The following is a 26,958-nucleotide window of genomic DNA, read 5'->3' as shown; positions in this document are numbered from 1 at the left end:
TAGAAATTCTCTAACAGGATTTTTTTAACCAAGTTTGTGTAATGCAATTTCATGAATTATGCAAATAAAGATTGAGGCTATTCACAGAAAAGCCCAGTGTTATGTTACTTTCATTGCATAAAACTGAGCACTGAACACATCAATCACAAAAGTCGCAGGAGACACTCGCATTCCTGCCTGCTGATGGCTCTGCTTAAACATTTACATTTCAGACAGTAAAAAAGCACGTCACGATTTTGCAGCACAGCACACTATTTACCTCCAACTGTGATTCTTCTGACGGGGGGGGGGGCGGTGCGCAATCCCCCCCTCCTTGGATTTTATTTGTTAACCACACCTTTAGATCTTTCAAATAAAAATTACACTGGGGGACGGGAACAGAATTTTAGAGTTTAAAAATTCTTGAAAACTTACCTGTTTGATTGTTTTCAGACTGAGCTATAAGAGCTGCCACTGATGAATTTGGATTTAATCTATTGCCATACATATGAGATGATGCCTGACTAAGAGAAGATCCAGATAGAGTATTTGCCTAAATGAAAAGAATTACAAAGACAAATGAATTATACTTAAAAATATCTTAATACTTTTCCTCCTAATAGGCCTAGTAACAACTATTTTCTCCAACCTAAGAATATAAGCAAAAAGTCCTGACTTTCTGAAGAGCAAATTTCATTCTTGTTTTACTATTCCAACATTCCAGTTTCTGAAAACTTACATAACTCTAAATTTAAAAAAAAAGAAAAGAGAGAGCGAGAAAGAAAGAAAAGATTTGGCACAATGTTAACTATTTATGCTTTAATTTCAAAGTATCTATTTGATACCAAAACCAGTGGCATGGTAACCATGTGAACATATGACTAGTTATTTAATCTTATTAAGCCATTTACAAAATAAGGGCAGGGAGACAACAGATGTCTAACAAATGCTTCAGTCTCTTACCTCACAGGCTGGCTGAGGAGGTCAAAAGGTCCAACTTCTACCTTTAGTATTTTAACTACACAGAGCCATATTTCCATTGCTTAACTCTGTCATTAGTAAAACCTGCACACTATTTTGTTACTTCCTATTCTGATAGACTTGGAAGCCTGCTGCTTTTTCTGTTTTGTTTTGTTTTTATTTTAAAAGAAAGCAAACAGGCATCACAAGTATGTTTTCTATACAATGCAGGGCTCAACGAATCACAGCTTTGCCCTGACCCCATATAAGGCACTGTCTTTTTGGCAGTAAGCCAGCTCTACGAACTGAAGAGCTGGTCCACAGTTTGTAATTCATTCATGTTGCTAACCACAATTCTGAAGGCCTCTACTGGGACTTGTGCCAAACAAGCGAAAATGAACCCTTAAACAGATGAAGCTAAGGAGGCTGGCCAAAGTCTTGCGTAATCCAGTGTAATAAAAATGCCTTCTCTGAAGTGAATACTTTCTCCCTCTTTCCAAGAATATTATAACCTTAAAAATGTGGCATTTTGGAAGCAAATCTCTCGTACACGAAACACGGTTAACTTACAGAAGGCTATTACTAGCCTGAAATACTTTTCAGATTTAACAGAACCACAAATTTCAAAGTAGATTTCTTTTACTTTTTCATGAATGAAATCAAACTTAAGCTTTTATAAAAACAAAATTATTGCATAGTTACTGCAGAACAAAATTCTGGAAAATAATTTCAAAGAATTGAGGTGTTTTTAATATAAAGCAGCATGAATAACAGCAGAACAAAAGATGCGGGACATTCTGACATGTTTAACTGCACAAAAGAGACCAAGACAACATAGTAGTGACAACAAGCAAAATATTACAGAGAATAAACTGTGTTTCTGGAAAGACTCAGACGCTGACATTAATATTTGGCCTCTAGCCAACTTACTAAGCACAAAAATTGGACTTTACAATTTACAGAAATAGTCCCCATGATGTAGAATCCTGTCCTTGCTTTCCATTGTTTCAAAGGGTATATATTTCATAGTTCATACTGTAATGTCTAAGTTCAACTGATCAATTTCTATGCTTCATTTTTTCTCTTATTAAAGAGACGTATACGAAGTCAGTAGTTTAGATTATACAGTCCTGTTTAACAATCAATTAGCCCTTGGCAAAAGCTAAGTCATCACTTTAACCTAAAGATCACACTAGACACTTACAATGTGTAGAATACATAAAATATGAGTCAAAAAACGGAAATACAGGAAGACTTTTTTTTTTAAACCTCTCCAGAAGTTAACTACTTGGGAATCTTGGCTACTCATAAAATAACTTAGAACAAGAAAAATCCAAAGAGACACACAGAAGACCAGATGTTACCAGTAACCCAGTTTAAAATCTTGGGCACCTCATACTTAAAAATGCCCTTCACAGAGCCAATTTACTTACTCTAGACATAATTCTAAAAAGATCAACTAAGCATATAACAGATTAGAAGTGGAAAATTAATTAGAAAGAGGAAGAAAAAGTAATATCTTGAGACATTTTGTTGGCAGCAAGAAGTAACAGCTGACAGCAAGAGAAGAGAGAGAAAAATATGAGCAAGAATGAGTGCATTTCCAAGTGCTAGCAGGGCTCTACTCTGAGCACATGGACAGGAGGGGCCTCCTCACCTGCACCCTAGCCTTTGACTCTCATGTTTGTGCACTCATCCACTGGCTGAATCAAAACTATTATCACACCAGTTGAACTGCTTTTCTAGTTCTAATTAGTTTTATGAGCTGCCTTAGTCTCTTGATAAGAATCAAAGATCCTATTCTCTTTCAGGAAGGGTTCTTTCTGTCAAGCGCTTTATATTTATCCTTGTTGGCTTCAAATTTCTTGATGTAGTCTCCAAATCATCTTACTTTCCCAATCATACACTACGCCCACTACACTAATAGATCAAAATGCAAAGCAGCACAGCATAGCTGATTTCCATAATGACTATCACCAGGAAGAGGATAAATCATCGTCAGCATAATTCCAAAGCGGGAAAGTATATATTTTATAAAGATGGCAGGCAAAGGTAAAATTAATAATAAAATAAATTAGAAATACATCCTTCATTATCTTAAATTTCCCATATTTTCTGAAAGTTTAAAAATTATCTGGTAGTTTTGTTTGTTTTTTAAAAATTATATTTATCTAAACAAGAAACTTCCAAGAGAGATTGAAAATAAATTACTAAATTTTACCATGTAGGGTTTTGTGGTATATGAAAACAACTAAACCACTCTACATTAAAATTCAAGTGATTACCATCATTTTAAGTAGCTAACAATAGCTACCAAAGACTCCACAAATGTCTGACACTGCTTGGCTAACACTTCTGAAATGATATTTACAATGGTTACTGCTGGAAACTCTTGATAACTCTGTAGACACCTTAGGGCCAAGAAACTCCCAACATATTAGTGAAAAGATTTTTCAACTTAGTAGCAATAAAGGAGGATAAGTAAGACAGCAGAGAAGACACATACAACTCATGAGAATACACACATAAGGACTGGCATTTTGTAGACTCAAAAACCTTTGTGATTAATAAGTGAAAGCACTAAGATTCATGGAAGTCCATGAGAACCTAAAGAAACTAGTTATGAAGTATAAAGAGTACTGAAAGCTTTTATATAAAAGGAATCTGGAACAAGCAATAAAGGAAACCATATATATATATATATATATATATATATATATATATATATATATATATACATACACACATACACACACACACACACACTTCCCCAAAGCATACTTTGGACATGGGTTTTTAAAGTGCGCTAAAAGCAAATTACCATAGGTCTGCTTCATAAGACCTGGTATAAAAACTGGCATTTTGTTGCTGGAGAGGGTGTGAAGAAAAAGGAACCCTCCTACACTGTTGGTAGGAATGTAAACTGGTGCAGCTGCTATGAGAATAGTATGGAGGATCCTTAAAAAACTAAACACAGAGCTACTATACGATCCAGCAATCCCACTCCTGGGCATACATCTGGAGAACACCATAATTCGAAAAGATACATGCACCCCAATGTTCACAGCAGCACTGTTAACAATTAGCCAAGACATGGAAGCAACCTAAAGGTCCACTGACAGATGAATAGATGAAGGAGATGTGGTGTGTATATATATACAATGAACAACCTCTCAGCCATAAAGAAGAGTGAAATAATGCCATTTGCAACAACATGAATGCACCTAGAGATTATCATACTAAGTGAAGTAATAACCCAGACAAAGACAAATAGCACATGATATCGCTTACATGTGGAATTAAAAAAAAAAAATGATACAAATGAAATTATATACAGAACAGAAATACACCCACAGACACAACACAAACTTATGGTTACCAAAGGGGAAAGGGGAAGGGGGAGAGGGATAAATTAGGAGTTTGTGATTAACATACAGGCACTACTATATAATATATATAAAATAGATAACCAACAAGGACATACTGTATGTGCACAGGGAACTATACTCAATATTTTGTAATAATCTATAAGGAAAAAGAATCTGAAAAAAAAAGATATATATGTATGTATAACTGAATACACCTGAAATTAACAACACTGTAAATCAACTACACTTCAATTAAAAAAAAAAAAACAACCTGGCAATTGTTTTTGGAAGGAAGTACATACCTCATGACATTTCAACTCTATCTTTTCCTGGTAAGGAAAATGTCTACTGTGGGCAAATACGTTCTCAGGCCTATTGGCACTATAAAGAGTATGAATTGTTGAACACTGGGGAGGCTAAGTGAAGGCATCCACAAAGCATCAACTCTATACTGTTTTTGCAACTTTTCTATATACCTAAAATTATTTCAAAATAAGAAGCTAAAACAAAAAAGAATATGATCACAAAAAACACTGGTTACTTGGTTTTATAGTGTTCCGATGAAATGAAGTCATCTACTCAAAATGTAAAAACAGGTTTTAGATCAAGATAAAAATACTTTATGCAATTTTAACTTCATATTGCCTTAATAAATGTCTGCTTTCACTTCCAAATATGTGATACCTTACACAGGTTCTTTTTTCTCTCCCCAAGATTAATAACTGAAGGAACCACTTCCACACAAGATGTTACATTATACGTATTCTAACACCCTAGTAAAAGTCTCATTAAGTGTAATAATTATTTTACAAAATGGACCCAAAGCCAAATAAAGTAAAGATAAACTGAATAATTACTGAGGTAAATCTAAGTCACACTGAAGCAAAATATTCTTAGGTACCTGAGTCAAAGAATACCCTTAGCAAATTTAGGATAACTTACTATGTTAAGCATCTAGAAAGATATGCAAGTCCCTACACCAAGGTAGTACTCAAACTGAAAATAAATCAAAGAAATTTAGTGTTTCCTAAGTAGACTGACATACCCTACTATTAAAACATTAACAAGATTAAAATATTTCAGCTTGAAATTTCCCTTTAATAGTTCACCTCTTACATTTCAAATGTCTGTTTATGACCACAGAGAAGTTTTCAAAGAATTCTAGTTGTACAGTGAAGTCAGTCTACCAAATTCCCAGGCACTTGGCTCCTTCTAAAGGAGTCAGCTGTGGAAGGGGAAAAAATGAGGCTAAATCTACTCAATTATCTGAGTATCAGACTTAAAAGTGGGTATTGTTTTGGTAGACTTTCTTTTCCTCCTTAATATTAGTAAAAGCAGAATAATAAAGTATAAAGAAGAAAATTTAGGTTTGAAAGAATAGTACCTATCAAAATTTCACCTAAGGGAAGTATCATAGCAATACATCATCTAGAGGTGAATATGAAACTTCATGCTTCAATCATATAGCAAGAGGTCATAGCAAGCATTTTTTAAATGCACAATTAAGCTGTCAATAAACATTAAAGTCAAATGATTCTAACAAGCTCTAAAACACAGTAGTTTCTTCTTCAAACTTTCCAATGCTGACACACAATTTAAAAATACATTCTTTTCAAAATATTGTCAGCTCACTAAACAGTATTATTTTTAAAAATTCCTACTTCATACATACTCTTATAAGAAAAAACTTTTTATTATCATTATATCTGCCATAATCTGACCTATCTCACCTTGGGTGAGGCACTAAAGCTCTCTGCCTTCAATTGCCATCTGTAAAAATGGAGACAAAAATAGTACCTACCTCATAAGAATATTGTGAGAATTGAGTTAATGCATGTAAGGGCTTAGAAGAATGCATGGCACATGGTAAGCACTCAAATTTACCTTGTTATTTTAAAATTATTTTCATAAGCTATTATGGTTTTCCATCTTTCCCATTAACTTCATTAGATAATAAAATTTGCCAATTATATTCTGATATTAACATAGCTATATATCAAAGAGGAAAACATTTCCCTAAGAAAAATCAGATGATATTAATGTCTCGTTATGCAATGATATTTTAATCCATATATTCTATAATAATATGGCAATACTGCAAATATAATATGAGTCAAATGTTTTAATGACAACTTATACACAATTTGTTTAACTAGAAAAGTTTCCAGGAAAAACTGGAGAACAATGGAAAGTTTCATATATTCTCTAACTCAATCCTAACTTTGTACTCTAAAATGTATCCTGATAACAGACCCATTTCTGTGTCAGCTACCATCATCAGGCTTTAATACTCAGCGTGTGATGAGAGAAGAAACCAAGTGTGAACAACTTTCAGGTCCCATGAGTAGGCTGACTGTTAAAGCTGTCAGGTTCAATTGCATCATTCCACTTTATTCAATGCCCCAAACTGCTCCCTAATTGTTAGGAGCTTAACGTATTCAAAACCATTGTTTAGGCTAATGCTGAAATGCCCCACAATTGAGTTTCTATAAAGTAGTGGGAAGGATTAAATTGTAGTTAAACCATCAATGAACACTCATGATTGGACAACAGGAGTGTACAGAATAACCACCATTTCTAAGCAGGTTTCTTAGTTGGTTAATATTTAATCAATATATCACCTATCTTGGGGGGGGGGGGGGGAGTGGAATTAAGTCCCTAGGACTAAAGCGGCTATTGAAATAATTTAAGAAAAGACCTTAGTCAACAGCTGTACGTAATATGACTAAAATTCATCTATGTTAATATGTAATTATGAGTTTTAACAGAAAAATTTAATATTATTTTTAGTAAAGGAAGCACTTCTATACAATTTTCTCACTGGTAATCAGGCTGTTTCTATAACAGCTTAAATTAATAATGTCCTAAAATAACTGTAACATCAGTGTAATAATCATTAATTTCAAAGTACCTCATGGTCTGCAAAGTACTTATTCTCACTTGAATTTCAGAATATACCTAGTATTTAAATATCTATTGCAGGTAGAACAGATAATTAAAGTATTCCATTTCACATATCAAAGAAAAACTGACATCCACAAATGTAAAAGACAGTGCAACAACAGTGAGCAGCAATGATCCAGGAACCTAGGATTTTGGACCCAAATTCCTATTTCGCATTGTGCTGGCCAAACAGACACAGTAAAAATTCCTAACAATGTTTTTTCAAACAGATACCCTCTACACAAGAGGCTCATCATCTATGTCACTGAACCTTTTCATCATCTAATAATAAGTAACATTAGAAAGCATGTATAAAAACTTATCCTGCCCATAATGTTAACTTCCTTAAAATTACAGGTCATTGTGTAATTATTTAAAACAGATGAAACTTTTGTTCTGACCAATCAAGTCAGAGCTCTCTAAAGATAGGTGAATCTGCCTGGGAAACTGAACCATTTTCCCAAACAGAATCAAAGTGTCCTATCAGACATCATCTGAAAAGAAATCAGGATTATATCTAAGACAACTCCCCAACACACACACACACCAAAGTTACGATACTTGAAGTAAAAGTCTCACCGAAATCTGCAAAACAATAGTCACAAAATTATACCTTTAGAATACTTAAATTAATCTGCATTTACTAAATTTCACATAGGGACTTGCCTGGTGGAGCAGTAGTTAAGAATCTGCCTGCCAATGCTGGGGACACGGGTTCAATCCCTGGGCTGGGAATATGCCACATGCTGCAGAGCAACTAAGCCCATGCACCACAACTACTGAGCCTGCACTCTAGAGCCCATGAGCCACAATTACTGAAGTCCACGCACCTAGAACCGGTGCTCTGCAACAAGAGAAGCCACCGCAATGAGAAGCCCATGCACCACAACAGCAAGTAGCCTCTGCTTGACACAACTAGAGAAAGCCTGTGCACTGCAATGAAGACCCAACACAGTCATAAATAAATAAATAAATAAATAAATAAATTAATTAATTAATTAATTAATTAATTTCACATAAATTAACCATAGAAGTTCCTTCACTTAAATTACTTTTAAACCTCTATCATTTTTTATAACAGTAACATAGAGTAAACAAGGAGCCATGATTATCTACAGGAAGATTGCATCCAAAAGCAGAACTCAGAATGCAAGATATATTAAAATACAATTAGTTTCATTACATTCTGTCTTAAATTTATTAAATCAATCATCCTTTAAACAAAAGCACCTGAATTCTTCCCAAAACAAAGCAGAATGGGTGCAGAACTGAGAAACAGTGGAATTTGAAAGGCAAAATGAAAAATGAATGGCACACTTACAGAAACTAATTTATACCTATACCCATGATACAACAAGAGCAGAGTACCCATCACTAAAACATCACATGGACAGCAATTCTATCTTCCATTACTGTTAAGGAACTATAATTGTAACTATATTAATGATATCTGTGAAGGAATAGTTACCCTAAAACAAGTTCATCAAAGAAAACAAAAGGATCTAATATTAAACAATATAAAACTAGGTTATCAAACATTTTTAATGGTTTTTTTTTTTTTTTCAAATTAGGGCTGCTAAGCATCAGACTTTTTCTCCCCACATTTTTACAAGAATCTCCCCTTTTTAGCCCCAGAAGAGGCAGAATTTTAGTCTCAGTTTTTTATTTATATTAGCTCTTCCTGATCTTACTTCCCTGACTACTTGCCGGGGAACAATCCTTAAGACGGCAAAAAAACCAAATAAGAGGCCTGTCTATCTTACCAAGGCCAGAAAGATCAAGAATGACCTATGGATTTTTATCCTGCTGGCACCAAGCCCATCACTAAAAATTACTACTTTCATTAAGTTTTGGGGAGGGAAAGGAGGAAAGTCAAAACATAGTTCAAATTTAACACTTCTATTCTCTGATTTATATTTTTTAAAACATTTGCTTGCTTGGTGTGATGGTTTTCTCAATAATTATAACAAGGCTTCTATAATTATATTTTAAATATTGATAGTTTTAATTTATACACTTCAAGCACTACTCTCTTCATTTTTAAATCAACTATCTATAAAGAAACTCTAAATAAAAGGCTAGGATGTGATTATCTAAACACACTGAATTGCATGATTTGAAAACATACAAGGCCTATATGAAAGTTAAACAGAAATAAACTTGTTATTTTGGAAAGAAGATTAAATTATCAACTGCATCACAATTTTAGGACTTCTATCTAAACATTCAATTTATTCTAAATATTTCTTTAACCTTTCCTTTGCAAGTTGACTAGAAAATTCACACTTTGCATATTCAGTACCAATACTATTGTCTCAGGCAGCTAAACTGAGGTAGTTCTGCACTCAGTTCAACTCAGAGGTCAACCTGCCTCAGTTGCCTGGAGACCGATGGTTGCTACAGCAGCACCAGATAAGCCAGGCTAAATAAGCTCCAGCTTGCAGGCAGAAAGCGTCTACTGCTGGACAGAAACATAGAGGCAGCTGTCTCCGCGTGCGACACGTGGGTCTCACTGGATGATCACATTTATAAGAGACCCATCTTACTGAGACAGGGAAAGAGGATAAACAGTGAAGATTTTAATTGGACTGAATCCTGGATTACTTGCAACTATGATTTCTTTGTTCTTCAGTTGAGTCATATGTTAAGTGGAATTTTCCCTCTAGCTATAAATTTCTCTTCACTACCACTTCCCCCATCCACCTCCCTAATGCCAACCCCCCAAACCACAAACATAATGAATGGGAAGAAATGAGATTTTTGCTTAATTCAGCCTGGAATTAACCAGAGAGTAATTAAAACAGACTTTTATAAAGAAAAGAAAGAAAAATGCACATTGAAAATGTTCATGCGAAACTCTTTCCAAGGATATAAAGCTATCAACAGCATATGGTTACACTTAATTAAAGAGATAAAACTATTTATAAGAGCCATTCTCTCATTTATCCTTTTACCCTCTCTAACCCCAAACCCCTGTTATTATGCCTACTTCACCAAGGCTAGTGAAATGAGCTAGAGAAAAACTCACCTAAACTAGTCAAACTCCTCTTATTCATTGAGAAGTTCACCAAATTGTTAACTTTCATTTTCAAAGACAATACCACTAATCATGCCATTGTTTTTCTGTGCTGAACTCTTGTTTATTCCAATTCTTGATCTAATTATAACTATAATAGTTTGCATTGCACCATTACATACTTTAAAAATAACGCTGTGCTTTGATGTACAGCTTACAGAAAATGCTGGAAAAGTATATATATTCTAAAGGCCTGTACAATATAAATTATGAACACATACATAAAGCATAAGTTTACAGCAACTTACAAACAACTACTTAACTAGTTGTTTATAATCAGACATTTGTTATAATTTTCTCGGAACAGACTGTTAGAGGTGTTGGGTAAAATGAAAATAAAAATAATATTATAAAGAATTCCAAATAGAGAAAAAATATATATACTTTAGGAATTTTAAATTATTACCTTTGAGGAAATGTGGGGGTTGGGATGGGAAGTGAGGGGTGTGGATGTGGGTGGGTGGGTGGGTGGGTGTGTCTGTGTGTGTCCCCACAGCTTTGCCCATTTACTGTCCTATTTATATAAATCAAGATTATGATTTCTCTGGTTTGACTCTGGCTCTCAGAGCATTCCTGTAGACTAGGTCACCTATCAAGTTCCAGATCTAAAATAAAGGAAAAGGATAAATAAATGCAAAACTACAAACGCAGTCACCATCACTTATATTTATAAATATTCCTTCTTTACCACTAGAAAGAAAACCATATAAGTACTTAAAGGAATCATTCACTCTTAATCCCATATTCTCCACTGGTTTTTAAAAATTTAGACCGCAGATATTTATATGTTATTACTGTGATTTTAAAATTATAAAAGGAATTTTTAAAACCACAGAAGTCCAAAAGTGGTTCATACTTTGTAAGTTTCACATTTTTTAAAAGAAAGAATAAAGGCTCCCCCCAAATTACTATTTTACATCATTAGGACAAAATCAGAAACTCAGAAATTGAAAAGAATCAGTTGGTGCCAACATATTCCTTTGTGCTCTCCCATGAATATCATGTAAAAATGTGTATTATTTCCACTCACGTCAATACAGGTTGAGATATTTTATAAATTCCTATATAGGAAGCCCTATTTTATTTCTCTCCCCTACAATCCAACTTACTTTCAAAAATGACAAACAGCTCTACATGTTACTTTGTAACATTGTAATAATTTACCTGAGTTGTAGCAACAGCAGAGGGTACAGATGACCCAGTGGATGGGGAGAGAGCTCCCACTTGCTGTAAATGCCCAGAAGGTTGCTGAGGTAAATGAGAACTGGAGACAGGAGTACTCGATCCTGAGCCAGATACTACATTTGGAAATGATACTGCTACATCACTGCTGTTATAAATACCTACAAGAAAAAAAAAATCTTAAATATTTTGTAATTTAGCAGTCAAATTTGTCACAGACACACAATATTCATCAGTAAGTTAGAATACGGACATTTCCTCCTGATCCCTCCCACAATGATACATTTTATTGGTGTCAAAAACAACAACAGTAACTAAATGAATAAATACTGCCTTTCATAAAGCACTATGTCTTAAAAAACCTAAAACATTTTTTACACGTCAAAGATGGTTTGTTAAGAGACAGAGATCACATCAGGAAGTGCTTCTGTAAAAATTATAATAAGGGTTTTAGGAATTCCTAAGAGCAATGACATCTTTCTTAAACAGGAGAATGAAGAAATTAGAGTTGTATAAAAATCACTTGGTAAGCCTTTTAAAAATGCAGATACTAGCGTCCCAGAACCCATGATCAAGAAGGTCTGAAATGGGAAGAGACTTTGTTTTAGAAAGGGCATCCAGGTTACAGCGCAGACAATAAAACGGAACAGGACTAGACTTGATGTTCCGAGAACGATAAAGAGCCTGAGAAAAAAGAACCTAAGTAGGCTATAGTCAACTGTGGTGGGATACAGCAGTGAGAATAAAGAGTACAGGTAGAGTCTATAGATATTCAGGAGATAGAATAAACAGGACTTTATGACTGACTCAGTGGGGTATCTAAGTAGGAGTCAAGGTGGCCGGGGGACAGAGGACTAAGAGATGATGGTGACATGGTAGCATTCACTTCAGAGAAGGAAAAGAGGATAGAGATCTGAAAGCATTTTCAGTGGCACCACGGGGGTAAAAAGCCAGAAAGAAAGAGTAGAAGCAATTCATTCTAGAAAAGTGGATGGAAAGAGGACAGAGAGAAAATGAGCAAAAGTTAAAAAGAAACAAGCAGTTACTTTAAAAAGTGTTCTGTGGGTATTTTTTTTCAAGATGGGAGATCATGCTCTTATGCTGATAACAAAGAGTCCACAAAGAAGGAAAGCCTCTTTGAGGACAAAGGTTAAGAGACAGGAATTTCTATAAACCAGTGGGGTTCTCAACCAGTGGTGATTTTGCTTCATAGGAGACATATAACAATGTTTGGAGACATTTTTGGTTGTTAAAACTAGGAGGTGCTACTGTCATCTAGTAGGTAATGGCCAGGGATGCTGCTAAACACTGCACAATGCACAAGACAGTCCTCCTCACAACTAACAACTATCTGGCCCTTAGAGTCAACAGCAATGGAAGCTGAGAAATCTTGTAATAAACCAGGGCTCTTGGGATGGTAGGAGGGGAAAAGTTCCTAAGAACTTGACACTAGAAACAAAAGGAAAGCAGGAAAAAAAAGAACCTAAGTAGACTACAGTCAAAAAAATTTTTCTGAGAAAATAGAGCGCTTGAAGGAAATAATAATTAGTTATTTATATCAATAGTACAACTTACTTTGTTCTAAAGAATATAAATATTATTGATTCATAATAAATAAAAGTACCTATAATCTTCAAACAAGGGGAATACAAAAATTGGGACATTTTTAAAGGCCTTACAACTATAATTGAGGCTCCAATTATAACTGAGGCTCCCTTTTTATATCTACAATTTCTCCAGAAAAAAGATAATTTATTCACTCAAGAAATGTATTCATTCCACAAACATCTGAGAGCTCACTGTTTGCCAGACATTATTCTAAGCCCTAGAGATACAAAGCCATTCAAGATATGTGGTCTCCGCCTTCCAGAAGCTTAGTGGCAAAAAGACAATTACAAAACACTGTGAAGAGTACTAAGATAGAGACATCCTCTGGAGACTGTGAGTACCTAAAGAGGGGTATCTAACCTGCACCTGGAGTGAGAGAGGGTGGGGTCACAAAGCAAACTGGGAGAGATGGATGCCTTTAAAGCTAATTTCTAAAGAAGCTGCAGGACAGAGGTGAAGGGCACTCTGAGGAAGAAACATGTAACAGAGAGGCAGGTAGATCCTAAGAACTTGTAAGTACCATCTGTATAGCTTAAGCAAGAAATGAGGCTAAAAAATAAGCAGGAATCAAATCAAGAACATTAAAAGTTAAAATGTTAAAAGTTAAAAATTTAGAGACAATAGGAAGCCACTTAAGTATTGTAAGCAGAAGTTTGATGTGATTAGATTGGTGTTTCAACAAAACAAAAATCACTGGCACAAGGCTGAGAACAGACTGGGGCGAGGGGGGGTGGGGTTAAACAGCGACTGAGAAAGCTGTTAAGGGCTGCTACAATAATGCTGATGAGCAACAATAATAATATTAAAAAAAAAAAACCCTTGGTAACAACAGTAAAGAGACAACGTTCAAAGGACTGGTAACTAATTAGATCTGAAGAATAAAAAAGAGGGAAGAGTCAAGAATGACTCTTAAACACCAGTAAGTGGGTGTGAGAGTAGTAACAGCATTCACTGAAGCAGGAACAGCATCTCAGAGCGTCCAGTACTTGTTACTATGTGTAGGACATTGTGTTAGGACAACAGACCAATGAAGTAACTATTACTCCCATTTTACATATGAGCAAACAGAAGTCTAAAGAAATAAACTAACTTGTTTAGTGACCTATTAGAAGGTAGAACCAAGAGTCAAACTCATAGCCATCTGACTTTTACAACCGAAACCACTTCTAATTACATGTTTGAGGTTCAGGTTGATCATCACAGTCTTTGAGATGCCTGTGGAACACAAAACTCCTAGATCTTCTAGAACAGAATGGGATGAGTCTAAAGCTCAGCAGAAAAAAGAGGTCTGGAGACACAAATCAGGAGTAAGAAGGAATGATAGAGATAGAATAAGTAAACGTGAAAACTCAAAAAGGCTTTAAGGCTTTCTTTGGCCTGCTAACTAGTTCATATTTAGAAACATGGACATTTCACACTAAAAAGTCTAGATTTCTAATTTCTCCTGAAAAACCTGAAGCTCTGTCAACACTGGATACTATATTCTGAAATAGCAACAATCTGCTGGAGCTTTGGACAGAGCATTGATTCTTTAATCCACCAGAGTCCCACCATTCCTTATTCTTCACCTCTTTGTCACGCATTTCTGTTACCTACCTGGCTCCTGTAAGTATTTGATTAACAACCTGTGATATGGAAGCTGGTCAAAGGCAAGGTAAGGAAAAATGAGATCACCCAGGGAAGTTCTCAATGTGATCAAGAAAAGAGGACTAGGGACTTCCCTGGTGGCGCAGTGGTTAAGAATCCGCCTGCCAACACAAGGGACACGGGTTCAAGCCCTGGCCAGGGAAGATTCCACATGGCACGGAGCAACTAAGCCTGTGTGCCACAACTACTGAGCCTGCACTCTAGAGCCCACAAGCCACAACTATTGAGCCCATCTGCCGCAACTACTGAAGCCTGAAGACTGTGCACCTACAGCCTGTGCTCTGCAAAAAAAAAAGAAGCCACTGTAAGGAGAAGCCCACACACCACAATGACAAAGAGTAGCCCCTGCTCACCGCAACTAGAGAAAGCCCGCATGCAGCAACAAAGACCCAATGCCGCAAATAAATAAATAAATAAATAAATTTAAGAAATTAAAAAAAAGAGAAAGAAAAGAGGACTTAAGACAAGACTTAGGGAACATCCCCATTTAAAGGGTAGACAAAGAAAGACAACAAAGAACAAAATAAGTTGCACCACAACTACTGAAGCCCATGGGCCTGGAGCCTGTGCTCTGTAAGAGAAGCTACCGCAATGAGGAGCCTGTGCACTCCAACAAAAAGCAGCCCCACTCACCACAACTAGAGAAAGCCTGTGCACAGCAACGAAGACCCAATGCAGACATAAATAAAATAAAATAAAATAAAATAAAATAAAATAAAATAAAATAAAATAAAATAAAATAAAATAAAATAAAATAAAATAAAATAAAATAATTTTCTTTAAAAAAAGGCACTGAAGATAGCAAAGAACAGAAAGGAATTCTTCCTTCAAAGAACTTATGTCTCACAGCAGAGCTGGTAAATACTCACAAGCTACTACGATACAGGAGGGAAATACTAAATACCATAGGAAGGACATATGATACAAAAAACGAGTCAAGTTCAGAGGAAGAGAATGGGGTGGAAGAGTTACAGAGAGAACTACCTGCACTCAGCTTTTTCAAAGTAACTTAAGAGGTATTTTTTTAATGTCGAAAAGCAAACTATACATGGAATCTCCAATCCCCAAAACTAAAAGACAAAAGTGAGATGGAGGCAGTAGGCTAAACCACAATAGCACAAGCTTTCGACTGAGACAAAAGTTCTGGGTCTCCCAGTCACATGATCTTATACTTAAAATTCCTGAGCCTCCATACTATTCTTTTCTAAAAAACCAAGATAATAGAGATCCTTAAAGGCTTTTATTTGAGAAAACTCACGTAAAGGCTCTAACAATGCTTAATACACAGTAAACTGCCATAAATGGTAGCTAACGGCTATTTTAGAGTTAGTGCTCTATTTAAAAATTTATTTCTAAGTCAGGAAAGTACAGTATTTTAATTGTCAGGTCCTGTAATGTCCATACTATACTTTGAAAACTGCAAATACCATTACCACATGCAATAATATATCATGAAATTATAATACTGAGAAGCAAAACTGTGGTATTTGAGGACCTTCAATCTCTAAATGTCTGTTTTTACACTGCATTAACATGATCTTAAACGGGAAACTGCACAGCTAAAAAAGCAGCAATCACACTTTGAAACTGGTACTTGGGTTACTGTAATAAAATAGAACAAATCAAAACTTCCTTTCCTATCAAGTCAGGAAAGCATGGAATTCTAAATCTTTTTTTGAAAATGAGGATCACTGGCTCACCTCAACTCCCTCGTACCTCAGGTATGATGGTACAGCATTAACAGTTCACTAAGACCTCTAGATATTTTTCCACAAGGCAAATAATCCTCCTTAGATTGTTCTGTACCTGCTTTCTATTTAACTTCACTCTATTTCCATCTTTTACAAGTTATATGCTATTTTAATCCAAATCAAGGTGACACTCATGAAATTAAACAGAACTGAATCCTGCAATGCACAAGCTCAAGGAAAATTCCCTGAAATTCACCTGTTCAGGATAGAGTAGAAACAAAGATGCAGAATGATAGAGAGTGGTAGTAACATTCTGAATCATTTATCCATCCTTCCAAGAAATACTTATTTCATATGTACTAAAAGACAGGCACTGTGCTAAGAGTAGGGAATAAAGTAGGGAACGAGACAGAAAAGATATCTGCTCTCCAGGAATATACAATTTAATCAGGGATGCAAATATCAAAACAAACACGACTATAAATTGAGGCAAGTGCTATGATGGAAGAGAAAAGGGCGTCATGAGAGTGAAAAATTAAGAAGTAGAAAAGATCTGTCTGAAGAAATGATATACCAAGACCTAAAGGTTAGGTGGGTAGTTGTTAACTGAACAAAGAGTGAAGCACAAAAGCTTATTCAAAAGACAAGGGGGAAAAAGGGTAATATGGCTAAAGCACAGTAGAAAGAGTGGTAGAAGACAAGGTTAGAGAGGGGAAGGGACAGATCTCAGAGAACCTGGTAAGCCATGTATGTTAAGATCAATGGGAAGACACTAAAGGCAAATAGAACCGAACACCATCCCTCTAACTGCTATGTAGCAAATGAATAGAAAGGAGGAAAAGTGGAAACAGAAAGCTCATTTAGGAGGCTATTCCAAAATTTAGATGAAAGATTATGATCCTCTGAACTAAGATGGTAGTGGAACTGACCATGGAGAAAGATGGGTCTGAAGTGCATCTAGAAGTTAGAATCACCTAAATTTGACGATAGCTGTATTTGGTAGACAGAGTAAAGAAAAGTATTTTGCATCAACCTCAGTTTTGTTCATTATGTGCTGTTTCTTTTGAATTCACCTGTAAAAACAACACATACTCATTATTAAAAATTTTAAATAGATGGGAAAGTAGGAAAAAAATTAACCACAAATAATGTTAATATTTTTATATATTTTTCAAACTTTTTGGTGCATAGTTTATGGTTTTGCTCTATATAGCTGCCTATATACTGGATATAGAATTTTTAATCCTTTTCAACTTACCATACATATTTTCTGATTTCACTATAAAATATTTTAAAATCTTTTTAATATCATGTGGATGTCAACCGTATACTGCAGAGCTGACCTGATTTTACAATATTCTATAAATATTTATGTGCCTAATATGCCCAGACACAATACTTGCTGCTAAAGATACTACAAAAAGAAAACACCATCCCTGCACTCCTGGAGCTTAAAGTGAAGGAGCTATACATTAAAATCACATAAATCTAAGTGCTATGATGAAAATGTAGAATATGCTACAATAGAATATGAGGGGTAACAATTAAGATTAGCAGTACCAAAAAAAAAAAAAGGATTAGCAGTAAAGTGAAGTGTGAAGTGACACATAAACTAAAAGGAAGTCCTTAGGGACAGCTTCTATTTTTACTTGCCTAGAATTTTTTCCCATTTCTTTTCCAAATAGCACCCTATTTTCTATCAGGGAAGTACCCTCCTCCACTTCATGCACTCCTAGCCTAGGGATGAACATGTGACCCAACCTGAGGCAAAATGTCTCTGCTGCGAACTTACACCTCGAATGCACACTCACAAGGGCAGAGAATGGTCAGATCTAAGTTAGTCTAATGGTAATAATATTAGGAGTCTATTAGTTCTTGTTCACCTGGCCCTTTAAACTACCCTTATTTCTCTCCTCCCAAAGGTTTATTAGGATGAAGTTTTTCTATTAATTCTCTAAAATAACTGTATATATCCAATTATTTTTTTTGCTTACATCTGACAGAATCTACTTGGACCCTAACTGATACAGCCAGTGTGGTATAATAAACAAAGAAACAAGATGCTCAAAATGAAGCTAGGGACTTCCCCGGTGCTCCAGTGGTTAGGACTCCGAGCTTCCACTGCAGGGGGCGTGGGTTCAATCCCTGGTTGGGGAACTAGGATCCCACATGCCTGCAGCCAAAAAATAAAAAAAAGCTAGAATTCGGCCCAAGTAGAACCATGCAGGCCATAAAGAACGTTCCAATTTCATGGTAATGAAAAGCCATTAAAGCGTTTTAACCAACAGAGTGACATGATCACTATAATATTTTTAAGAAATCACTTTGAATATAATGTGAATAATGCCTTAAAAGACAACAGAAGAGTAGAATCAGGGAGATAAGTGAGGTAGTTATTGCAATGCTTTAGACAAAAGATTTTAAGGAGCTTAAATTTGGTGAGAATTATGGAGTGAGCAAAGCAGAGGCTAGGGGCTGAGCCCAAAGGAATTTCAACACCAAATTAGGAAAAAGAAGAAGTCACAAAAAAAAACTAAAAAGAAATGGTCAAAACAGTAGGACAACCAAGTTAGGGGAAGGGGAAGGAGAAGAGAAAGGGAAGTGATGTAAAATGATCATGTAAGAAGAAAACTGAAAAATACTCACTTGGACTTGGCCAGGTGAAAGCTATTCCTGACCTGAGAGGAGTAGTAGTTGCAGAAGCCAGTATGAAGTGGTTTAAAAAAAAAAAAAAAAAAAAAAATCAATCAATGGGGGAATTTCTGTTTCTGGCAACAAGGCAGATTAGACAGTCTAAAAAACTTCCTAATTAAAACTACTTAAAAATGAATAGCTAAACCCACAAAAAGAAAAAACAAACAAACAAACAAAAAACCTTAGGGGTCAAAATGAAGAGGAAAAGCTTTAACAGCTGCCCTAGAGCAGCCAGCCTATGTCAGGAACCTAGAAGCTTTGGCTTTAATGCCCAGGAGGAAAAGAGATAAAACCTTGGGTCTCCAATGGAGAGAAAGTTGAAATTGATGAGACCTTGTTTATATAGTTTAGACTTTCCAAGGGCTATACTTTTAGGGGAAAGCTAAACCATCCCTTCTCCACCCCCAACCCCAAAGACCCCCCCACAAAACACAGCACCCCAAAATCAAAGCATACACAGGGAGAAAATTTAGAAAGTTTGTCAAATTTGATTTGAGCTTTGGATAGAGGACTGAAAATCTCCCTTGAGAATTTACAGCCACAGCCTTGCCTTCAAATAGGTTTTGAGTTTGAATTTACATGATCTGCCTGGTCTGGTAAATCTCAAACATTAACATAAGAAGGGGTCAGGCAGTCTTGTCACTTGAGTACACAGTAGAAGCAAACATAAAACCTCTCTGAAGGGATATATCCTCAACCCAGGCTAGAAAATGAGTTTGCAATCCAAAATTAGAAAACATGGAAAAAACAATCCCCTTGATCACAAGTTAGCAGACATTAACATTAATATTTGACCATCTTCTAAGAATCTTAGAAAATAAAAATAGTAAATAAAGATTATGAGATAAAAATTTTAAATGAATAAGAACCTAAGAGAAGGGATCAAAAATGTGAGAAAGGAACAACATTCTATATAAAAAAGAAGAACCTGGGATATCCTACTGTGGTAAGCAGAATTCTAAAGATGTTTCCCAAGATTCCTATCTCCTGGTTATTCAACCAAACACTAATCTAGGTACTGCTCTGGACACTTGGCAGATTGAATTAAGGTACTGATTAGGTGACCTTAAAATAGGTGGATTATTCCGGAAATGAGGGTGGGCCCAGAGTAATCAAATGAGCCCTTAAAAACCAAAGAAGGGCAGAGGGGTCAGCGGGAGATACAGAAGAGAAAGCAAGAGAAATGTGGCAGAAGCGGAAGTCAAGAGAGATTCTAGGTGTGAAAAGGATTCAAATCATCACCTTTTCTGGCTCTAAGATATAGGGACACATGTGCAAAGATGGGAGAGAAGTCTCTAGGAACTAAGGAAGGCCCTCAACTGACCGGAAATGGTGACCTCGGTCCTACAACTCCAAGGAAAGAATTGGATTCTACCAACAACCTGAATGCTCTTGGAAGTGGGTTGTTCCCAGAGTCTCCTGACAGTAAGAGCTGGCCAACACCCTGATTTCAGTCTTGTGAGAATGTAAGCAGAGAAACCAATTAATCCAACTCAGACTTCTGACTGTGCACTAAGAAATTTGTCTGATTTTAAGCTCTTAATATTTGTGGTAATTTGGTACAGCAACAATAGAAAACTGTGTCAGAAAGTAAGGAAGCATTAAAAGAATAGTGGGGACATATCAAAAGGACATGGGACCAGCTTAAAGGACTCCCAGTGTCTAATTGTGAACAATTTGAACATCACAACAAATGGATTATAACCCATAAGTCCATACTGAAATAAACTGAGGAATGGAATGTTAACATAGTCTTACAGTTTATCCCACAAAATACTAATTATAAAGGTGAAAGAAAATCTTTTCATTGGAAAAGTCTCATTATATGCCATCTGACAAAATGCAATGGAAAGATCACTTCTAATATATATATAACCTTGGGACTTCCCTGGCAGTCCACTGGTTAAGAATCCACGCTTCCACTGCAGGGGGCATGGGTCTGATCCCTGATTGGGTGAACTAAGATACCCACATGCCAAGTGGTACAACCAACAAAAAAAAATAACATAAATAACCTGAACCTAATAATTTATGAAAGCCAAATTGAAAATAACGGACCTATAATCTTCAAAAATTAAGGCAGCTGTCAAAACTCAGATGGTGTCTAAAGACTAGATGCTAGTAATATGGCAATGTTACTTTCCTGTTCTTGATAGCTGTAAATATCCTTGTTTGTAAGAAATACTTAGGTATTCAGGGCTGATGGGGCACTCTGACTTACTCTCAAATGGTTGAGGAAAATAAAGTTTTCTATATTTTCAATTTTTCTATAAGTTTGAGACTGTTTCAAAATAAAAATATTTTTAGATGTGAGGAAAGAGCTAAACATTCTGAGAAACATGAAAGAAACAGACCAAGTCCATTAAAAAAACACACACAAAGAATTACTAAAATTTAAAAACGTTCACTAAATAGAAACGATTAATTAATTCAGCTAAAGAAATGACGAGTGAACAAAAAAAGAGCTAAAGAAATTACACAGATGTAGCACAGAGAGATTAAGAAGTGCAAAGTATAAAAAAGAGGGTAAGGGACATGAAAGACAGATGAAAATATAAAAATAATTCCTCAAGAACAGAAAGAATAGGAAGAGTAATAATTTAAGATATAATGGCTATAACTGTGTCCAGAATTGATGACAGACATCAATTTGCTCAATGAGGAAGCACGAGAAGATCTTAAGCGAGCAGGGGGAAAACAGTCTGAGACTTAGGCACACAAATAGGAATGCAGTATTAAAAGAGTGTTTGGGTTTTCTGAAGTTTTTTTCAAGAGGAAAGACAAGAGCATGTCTAGATGTAGATGGGCAAAGATAAGTGACAGTGAAAGAGAGGGTAAGGAAACTAAAATGACAAGGTCTCTGAGAGGGCAAAAAAGGATATACGAGATCCAGAGCACAAGTAAGGATTAGCCTTTGATTGCAGGCAGGATTACAGCGAAGGAAAAGAAAATGGACACAAATCAAGCAGGGTTGCATAACTGGGCGAAGAGAAGATCAAGATTTTTCTGGGACTAAGAGACAAAGACATCTAACACACTGGGGATGGGGAAAGGGGAAGAAAAGTTAAAAAAAAATAAACTATCATGGCAAAAATCAAAAAAGCTGCCTACAGATGTGTACTAATATTGCCAAGTAATTTAAATATCACTCAAGGCTAATATAATGAATCTACAAAGACAGGAATCTGTACATTGTGTGATTCTGTCTATAGAAACACTTAGCTAAGATGAAATATAAAAATATAGGTGGTCAGGCAAATGAAGGAGAGTACTAAGAAGAAATAAGACATACATAAGTTAGTATCAATTATAAGTCTAGATAAGAAACATCATGAAGTTCATTACACAGTGATTTTTTTGTTCTCTTTCTTTAGCTTAAGGAAATTAAAAGGAAGGTTTAGTAGGGAAAAACACTGCCAATTAAAATGAAGAACATAATCTTATTAGAGATTTGGCAGCTATGAAAACAATTTGCCATTCTTCTTTAAAAGAATGAATTGCGGGACTGGGATTGCCATGTATATGTTACTAATAAGAAAAAAATATCAAACTGTACACTTTAAATATATGCAGTTTATTGTATGTCAATTACATCTCAATAAAAGTTCTTTAAAAAACTGTGATTTAAATAAGAACATAAAAGTAATGACCACATTCAATTTTAGAAAATGAAGACAAGGAAAAAACTACCCTAAAATATGTAACATAAATCTATAACATAACCATTATGATAATTTTGCCTAACATATTACTCTGTAATTATTCATTTACATTTCTGACTCTTCCAACTAGAATCTGAGCACCAAGAAAACAAGAATCATATTATAAGAAACTGACAGTCCTTTACTATATAGTTATTATCTATGCATAATAATATACAATTTGTTGTTCTGGGTTTGGTGTCTGGGAAGTTACTAGGTTAACTTTCTAAATAAAACTTGATAATCAAATCCAGGAGATGCTATAAGAAATATGAATATAATTTACAAATTCCTAGTACTTCCACTTTTTTGCTATGATAAATCTCTCTGTAAGTCTAGCCTTTTCATATGTTGCACCATTTTCTTAGAATAGCAGTCACTTCCATTTAGTCCTTTTAAATCTCCCCAAGAAGCACTTCATGATAATAGTCTAGAATTCTTTTCTTTCTTTGATATTTCTAAGTTTCCCTATAATGTGTCCGGATGAAGATTTTCCCTTCACTCTTTCTTCTTTGATACTTCATGGGCTGTTTTAATCTAAGACATCATTTTTTTTAAAAAGGAAGTTTACCTTCATTTATTTCTTCAGATTATTTCCTCTTCTCCATTTTTTTCTCTCTGCCTTTCTGGGGCTCCTGTTATTTGGATTCTACTTCTGTTCTCCATATTATATAGTTTTTGTTCTTTATATATAGATCATCCCCATCTTTCTAGGGATTTCCTCATTCTGACCCATCCATTAATTATTTTCTTCCTTGGCCATATGCGTTGTGTTATTCCACATATTGTGTTCTTTACTTCAACCATTAAAGTCTTCCATACCTAAAATTTCTACTTCTTTCTTTTTATAATATTTTATTTGTTTCAAATTATTTTCCTTTATGTCTTTCATATGTTTATTACACTGATTTTTTTTCTCTCCGTAGTTCCTTTAAGGACTGATCTCGGTAGAAGATCAGATTCCTGGTCTCCTAAATCTTGACACACCCAGAAACAACTTTCAAAACAGCTTCCTAAGAGACTTCCCTGGTGGTCCAGTAGGTAAGAATCCATGCTCCCAATGCAGGGGGCCCAGGTTCGATCCCTGATTAGAGAACTAGATTCCACATGCATGCCGCAAGTACGAGTTCACATGCTGCAACTAAGAGGCCACATGCCACAACTAAAGATCCTGCATGCTGCAACTAAGACCTGGCACAGCCTAAATAATTAAATATTTTTTAAAAATATATGTATATAAGCTTCCTAATACCCATCTGAATAAAAATATTAGTTGCTCCTAATATTACAAGCATCATGGAGAAAAATCTGAGAAGCATAATTCCAAATACTTAGTTGTTATTATATAAATATACTATTCTGTCAGGAATAAGTATACACATAAATCCAGATATCCTAAAATAAAATGATCCTCTGAATACGAAACAAGTAATACTGGTCACCTATAGAAACAGCTCACCATCAGACATGGTCTATAACTCCAGTTTTAATCAAGGTGACTGGGACGCAGTTTCAGAAAACACATGACCTGATATTAATGTGAAAGGAAGCTGCAAAGCAATGAACTTTCCTTGTTATAGAGAGAAAAAAGAATGTTATCAAGATGGTGATAATCTTTAAACATGATCTAACTCCTTATTCTAAAATCAAATTCACTAAACAAGTAACTTTCCAATTATGATGTGTTTCCCCAAGATTATTTTAAGGAACAATAAGACAAGCAACATTTGGCACTCTTGAGAGTTTATGTTTTTATCATTAAAGACACTAATGTATTTCCAAATGACATGCTTTCCTACCTAACATTTCTGAGCTATTGTCTTGGGTCAACCCACCTGACCAACTCAAGCTATACTGATAAAACCAAAAGGAGGCTAATACATTATAATAATCTGTGAGAGGGGTAAGGATCCTAACCAACCCAGAGCCATGAGGAAGAAAGTGGAGTGTGAAAATAATAAAGCAATTAGATATAAGTCATATGTAGGAAGCTTCAAATTAATTAATTAGAAAAAATATTTAGAAGGGTACAACTTGGTGACTGATTCAATTAGGGGAAGGCAGAGAAAATGAAGAGAGACATATAGACTCTTAAAGGAGAGGAGGTAACTTCTCAGGAGACAATGAGAATTACAAAAGAAAATACTGTAGCTCAGAATTATAATCTTTATATATATAGGTACCATTATTTATTACTCATAGTCATTAAAACATTATTCTGAAGTACACTAAAAGGACAACACTTGTAGCAAACACATTCAAGTTACTACACATACCTGAATGTAAAAATCATTTCTTTCAGAAGGAAAAGGCTTTAAAATTTTCTACTAATTTAAACATCCATTAATCCAAAATTATGAATACTGTGGGGTTTTTTTTACACTGACTGTTTCTACTGGTCCCATCTGTCCACATTCTTTGGTCCATCAAGTATTCCTCTCCTACGTCTTGATCCTTTATCTTTCTAGAGTCTTCCTTTCACCCTGACTTTCCTATCTTAAAATAAACCTGATCTAACCTTTCTTTTTCTTCTCTATCAATATTTCTTAGCCTTGACCAATCTTGGAGTTATAGTTATTTACCCCCATGTGGAGGACTACTATCAATATTCCCTCATGCCCAAACTCTAATCTCGTCTATCTATCTGCATGTTAAACATCTCTACCTAAATACCTTGTTAGTAAATGAATACCCATCCTTCCCTAGCTACTGTCATTCAATTCACTGACAATTACTACCAGTTCCTTCCTAGGTAATGTATGTCCCATCCCTTTGACCTGATTATTCTCACTTAGGCACTCAATACATTTGGCTACATTATAATAAAAACCTAATTGGTTTCTCTGTTTCAGCATTAGCTCCTTTTAATCTTCTTCTATGCTACAGCAAGATGAACCTTCCTAGCAGGTTTTATATTTTTACCCCCAGCTCAAACACCAACTCTTTAACTCCTTGGCCTAATATCTAAGGCTGTTATTTTTCATAATTCATATCAAACAGCAATATCACTGTCACTTTATACATCATGTGTATTCTCATTTACGTGCCACTGCTTGTGCTATTTTGTATTCCTGGGATTAGGAGTCTAGCCCTGATCCCTGTATCTCCAAATAGCTATATCCTACATGCTATTTAAGCAACAGGTAAAATGTTACATTCTCTGGATATCTCCTTTCCTCAGCTGAAAGTTCCTCTGACCCTGAACTCTTATTATACTATGGATCATTAAAGAAATTATAACTACATATCCAGAAATTATTTATATACACATTTCTTTTCCTTTTGGATTTTATGTTCCCTAAAGGCAGGATCCATTTGCAGTATATACTTATTTCCCCCAAAGCAACTAACCAGGATCTTGGATACAGAAAGAACTTAAAATACACTTGTCAAATGAAAAACAGCTAAGACACTCTTGAGAAGGAATGTTTCATATTGCTGATACTCATAGCCTGCAAGATTCATTTTTTAAAAAATAAATTTATTTGTTTATTTTATTGGCTCTGCTGGGTCTTTTTTGCTGTGCACGGGCTTTCTTTTTAGTTGCTGTGAGTGGGGGCTACTCTTCATTGTGGTGCACAGGCTCCTCATGGCTGTGGGCTTCAGTAGTTGCAGCACATGGGCTCAATAGTTGTGGCTCAGGGGCTCTAAAGCACAGGCTCAATAGTTGTGGCACACGGGCTTTGCTGCTCTGCGGCATGTGGGCTCTTCTTGGGAGCAGGGATCGAACCCGTGTCCCCTGCATTGGCAGGCAGATTCTCAACCACTGCGCCACCTAGGAAGCCCAAGATTCATTTTATTAATATGTGAAACTAAGGTTTTTAGGATAGAGAAAGGGGTGGAGTGAATGCATGTATTAATTGGTTTAGAGCAGTGGATTCATTTTTTTTAAGCTCTTTATTGGAATGTAATTGCTTTACACTGTTTTTTGAGGTACACCAAAGTGAATCAGCTGTATTTATACATATATCCCCATATCCCCTCCCTCCCGAGACTCTCTCCCACACTCCCTATCCTAGCCCTCTAAGCCACCACCCATCATCGAGTTTATCTCCCTATGTTATACAGCAACTTCCCACTAGCTATCTGTTTTACATTTGGTAGTGTGT

The 26,958-nt window shown here is 35.5% G+C and overlaps 1 protein-coding gene across 10 annotated transcripts in view; it reads right to left on the bottom strand.

The window, feature by feature from the left end:
- MLLT10 (MLLT10 histone lysine methyltransferase DOT1L cofactor) overlaps positions 1 to 26,958 on the bottom strand; it is a 213,373-nt gene that overhangs the window by 16,497 nt on the left and 169,918 nt on the right. For all 10 annotated transcript variants that reach the window (XR_009053102.1, XM_057730775.1, XM_057730780.1 and 7 more), the window contains 2 exons: positions 11,491 to 11,669; positions 415 to 532 (listed from right to left, as the gene is read on the bottom strand). Coding sequence is in view for 9 of the 10 variants with exons in the window: in XM_057730775.1 (XP_057586758.1) it covers positions 415 to 532; positions 11,491 to 11,669 (297 nt within the window). In the remaining variant the exon portion in view is untranslated. The remainder of the gene's footprint in view (positions 1 to 414; positions 533 to 11,490; positions 11,670 to 26,958) is intronic.

Source organism: Hippopotamus amphibius, chromosome 4, assembly GCF_030028045.1.
Source record: "Hippopotamus amphibius kiboko isolate mHipAmp2 chromosome 4, mHipAmp2.hap2, whole genome shotgun sequence".
Classification (NCBI taxonomy): domain Eukaryota; kingdom Metazoa; phylum Chordata; class Mammalia; order Artiodactyla; family Hippopotamidae; genus Hippopotamus; species Hippopotamus amphibius.
The sequence above is the reverse complement of the archived record's forward strand: the minus strand, read 5'-3'. Positions and strand labels throughout refer to the sequence as shown.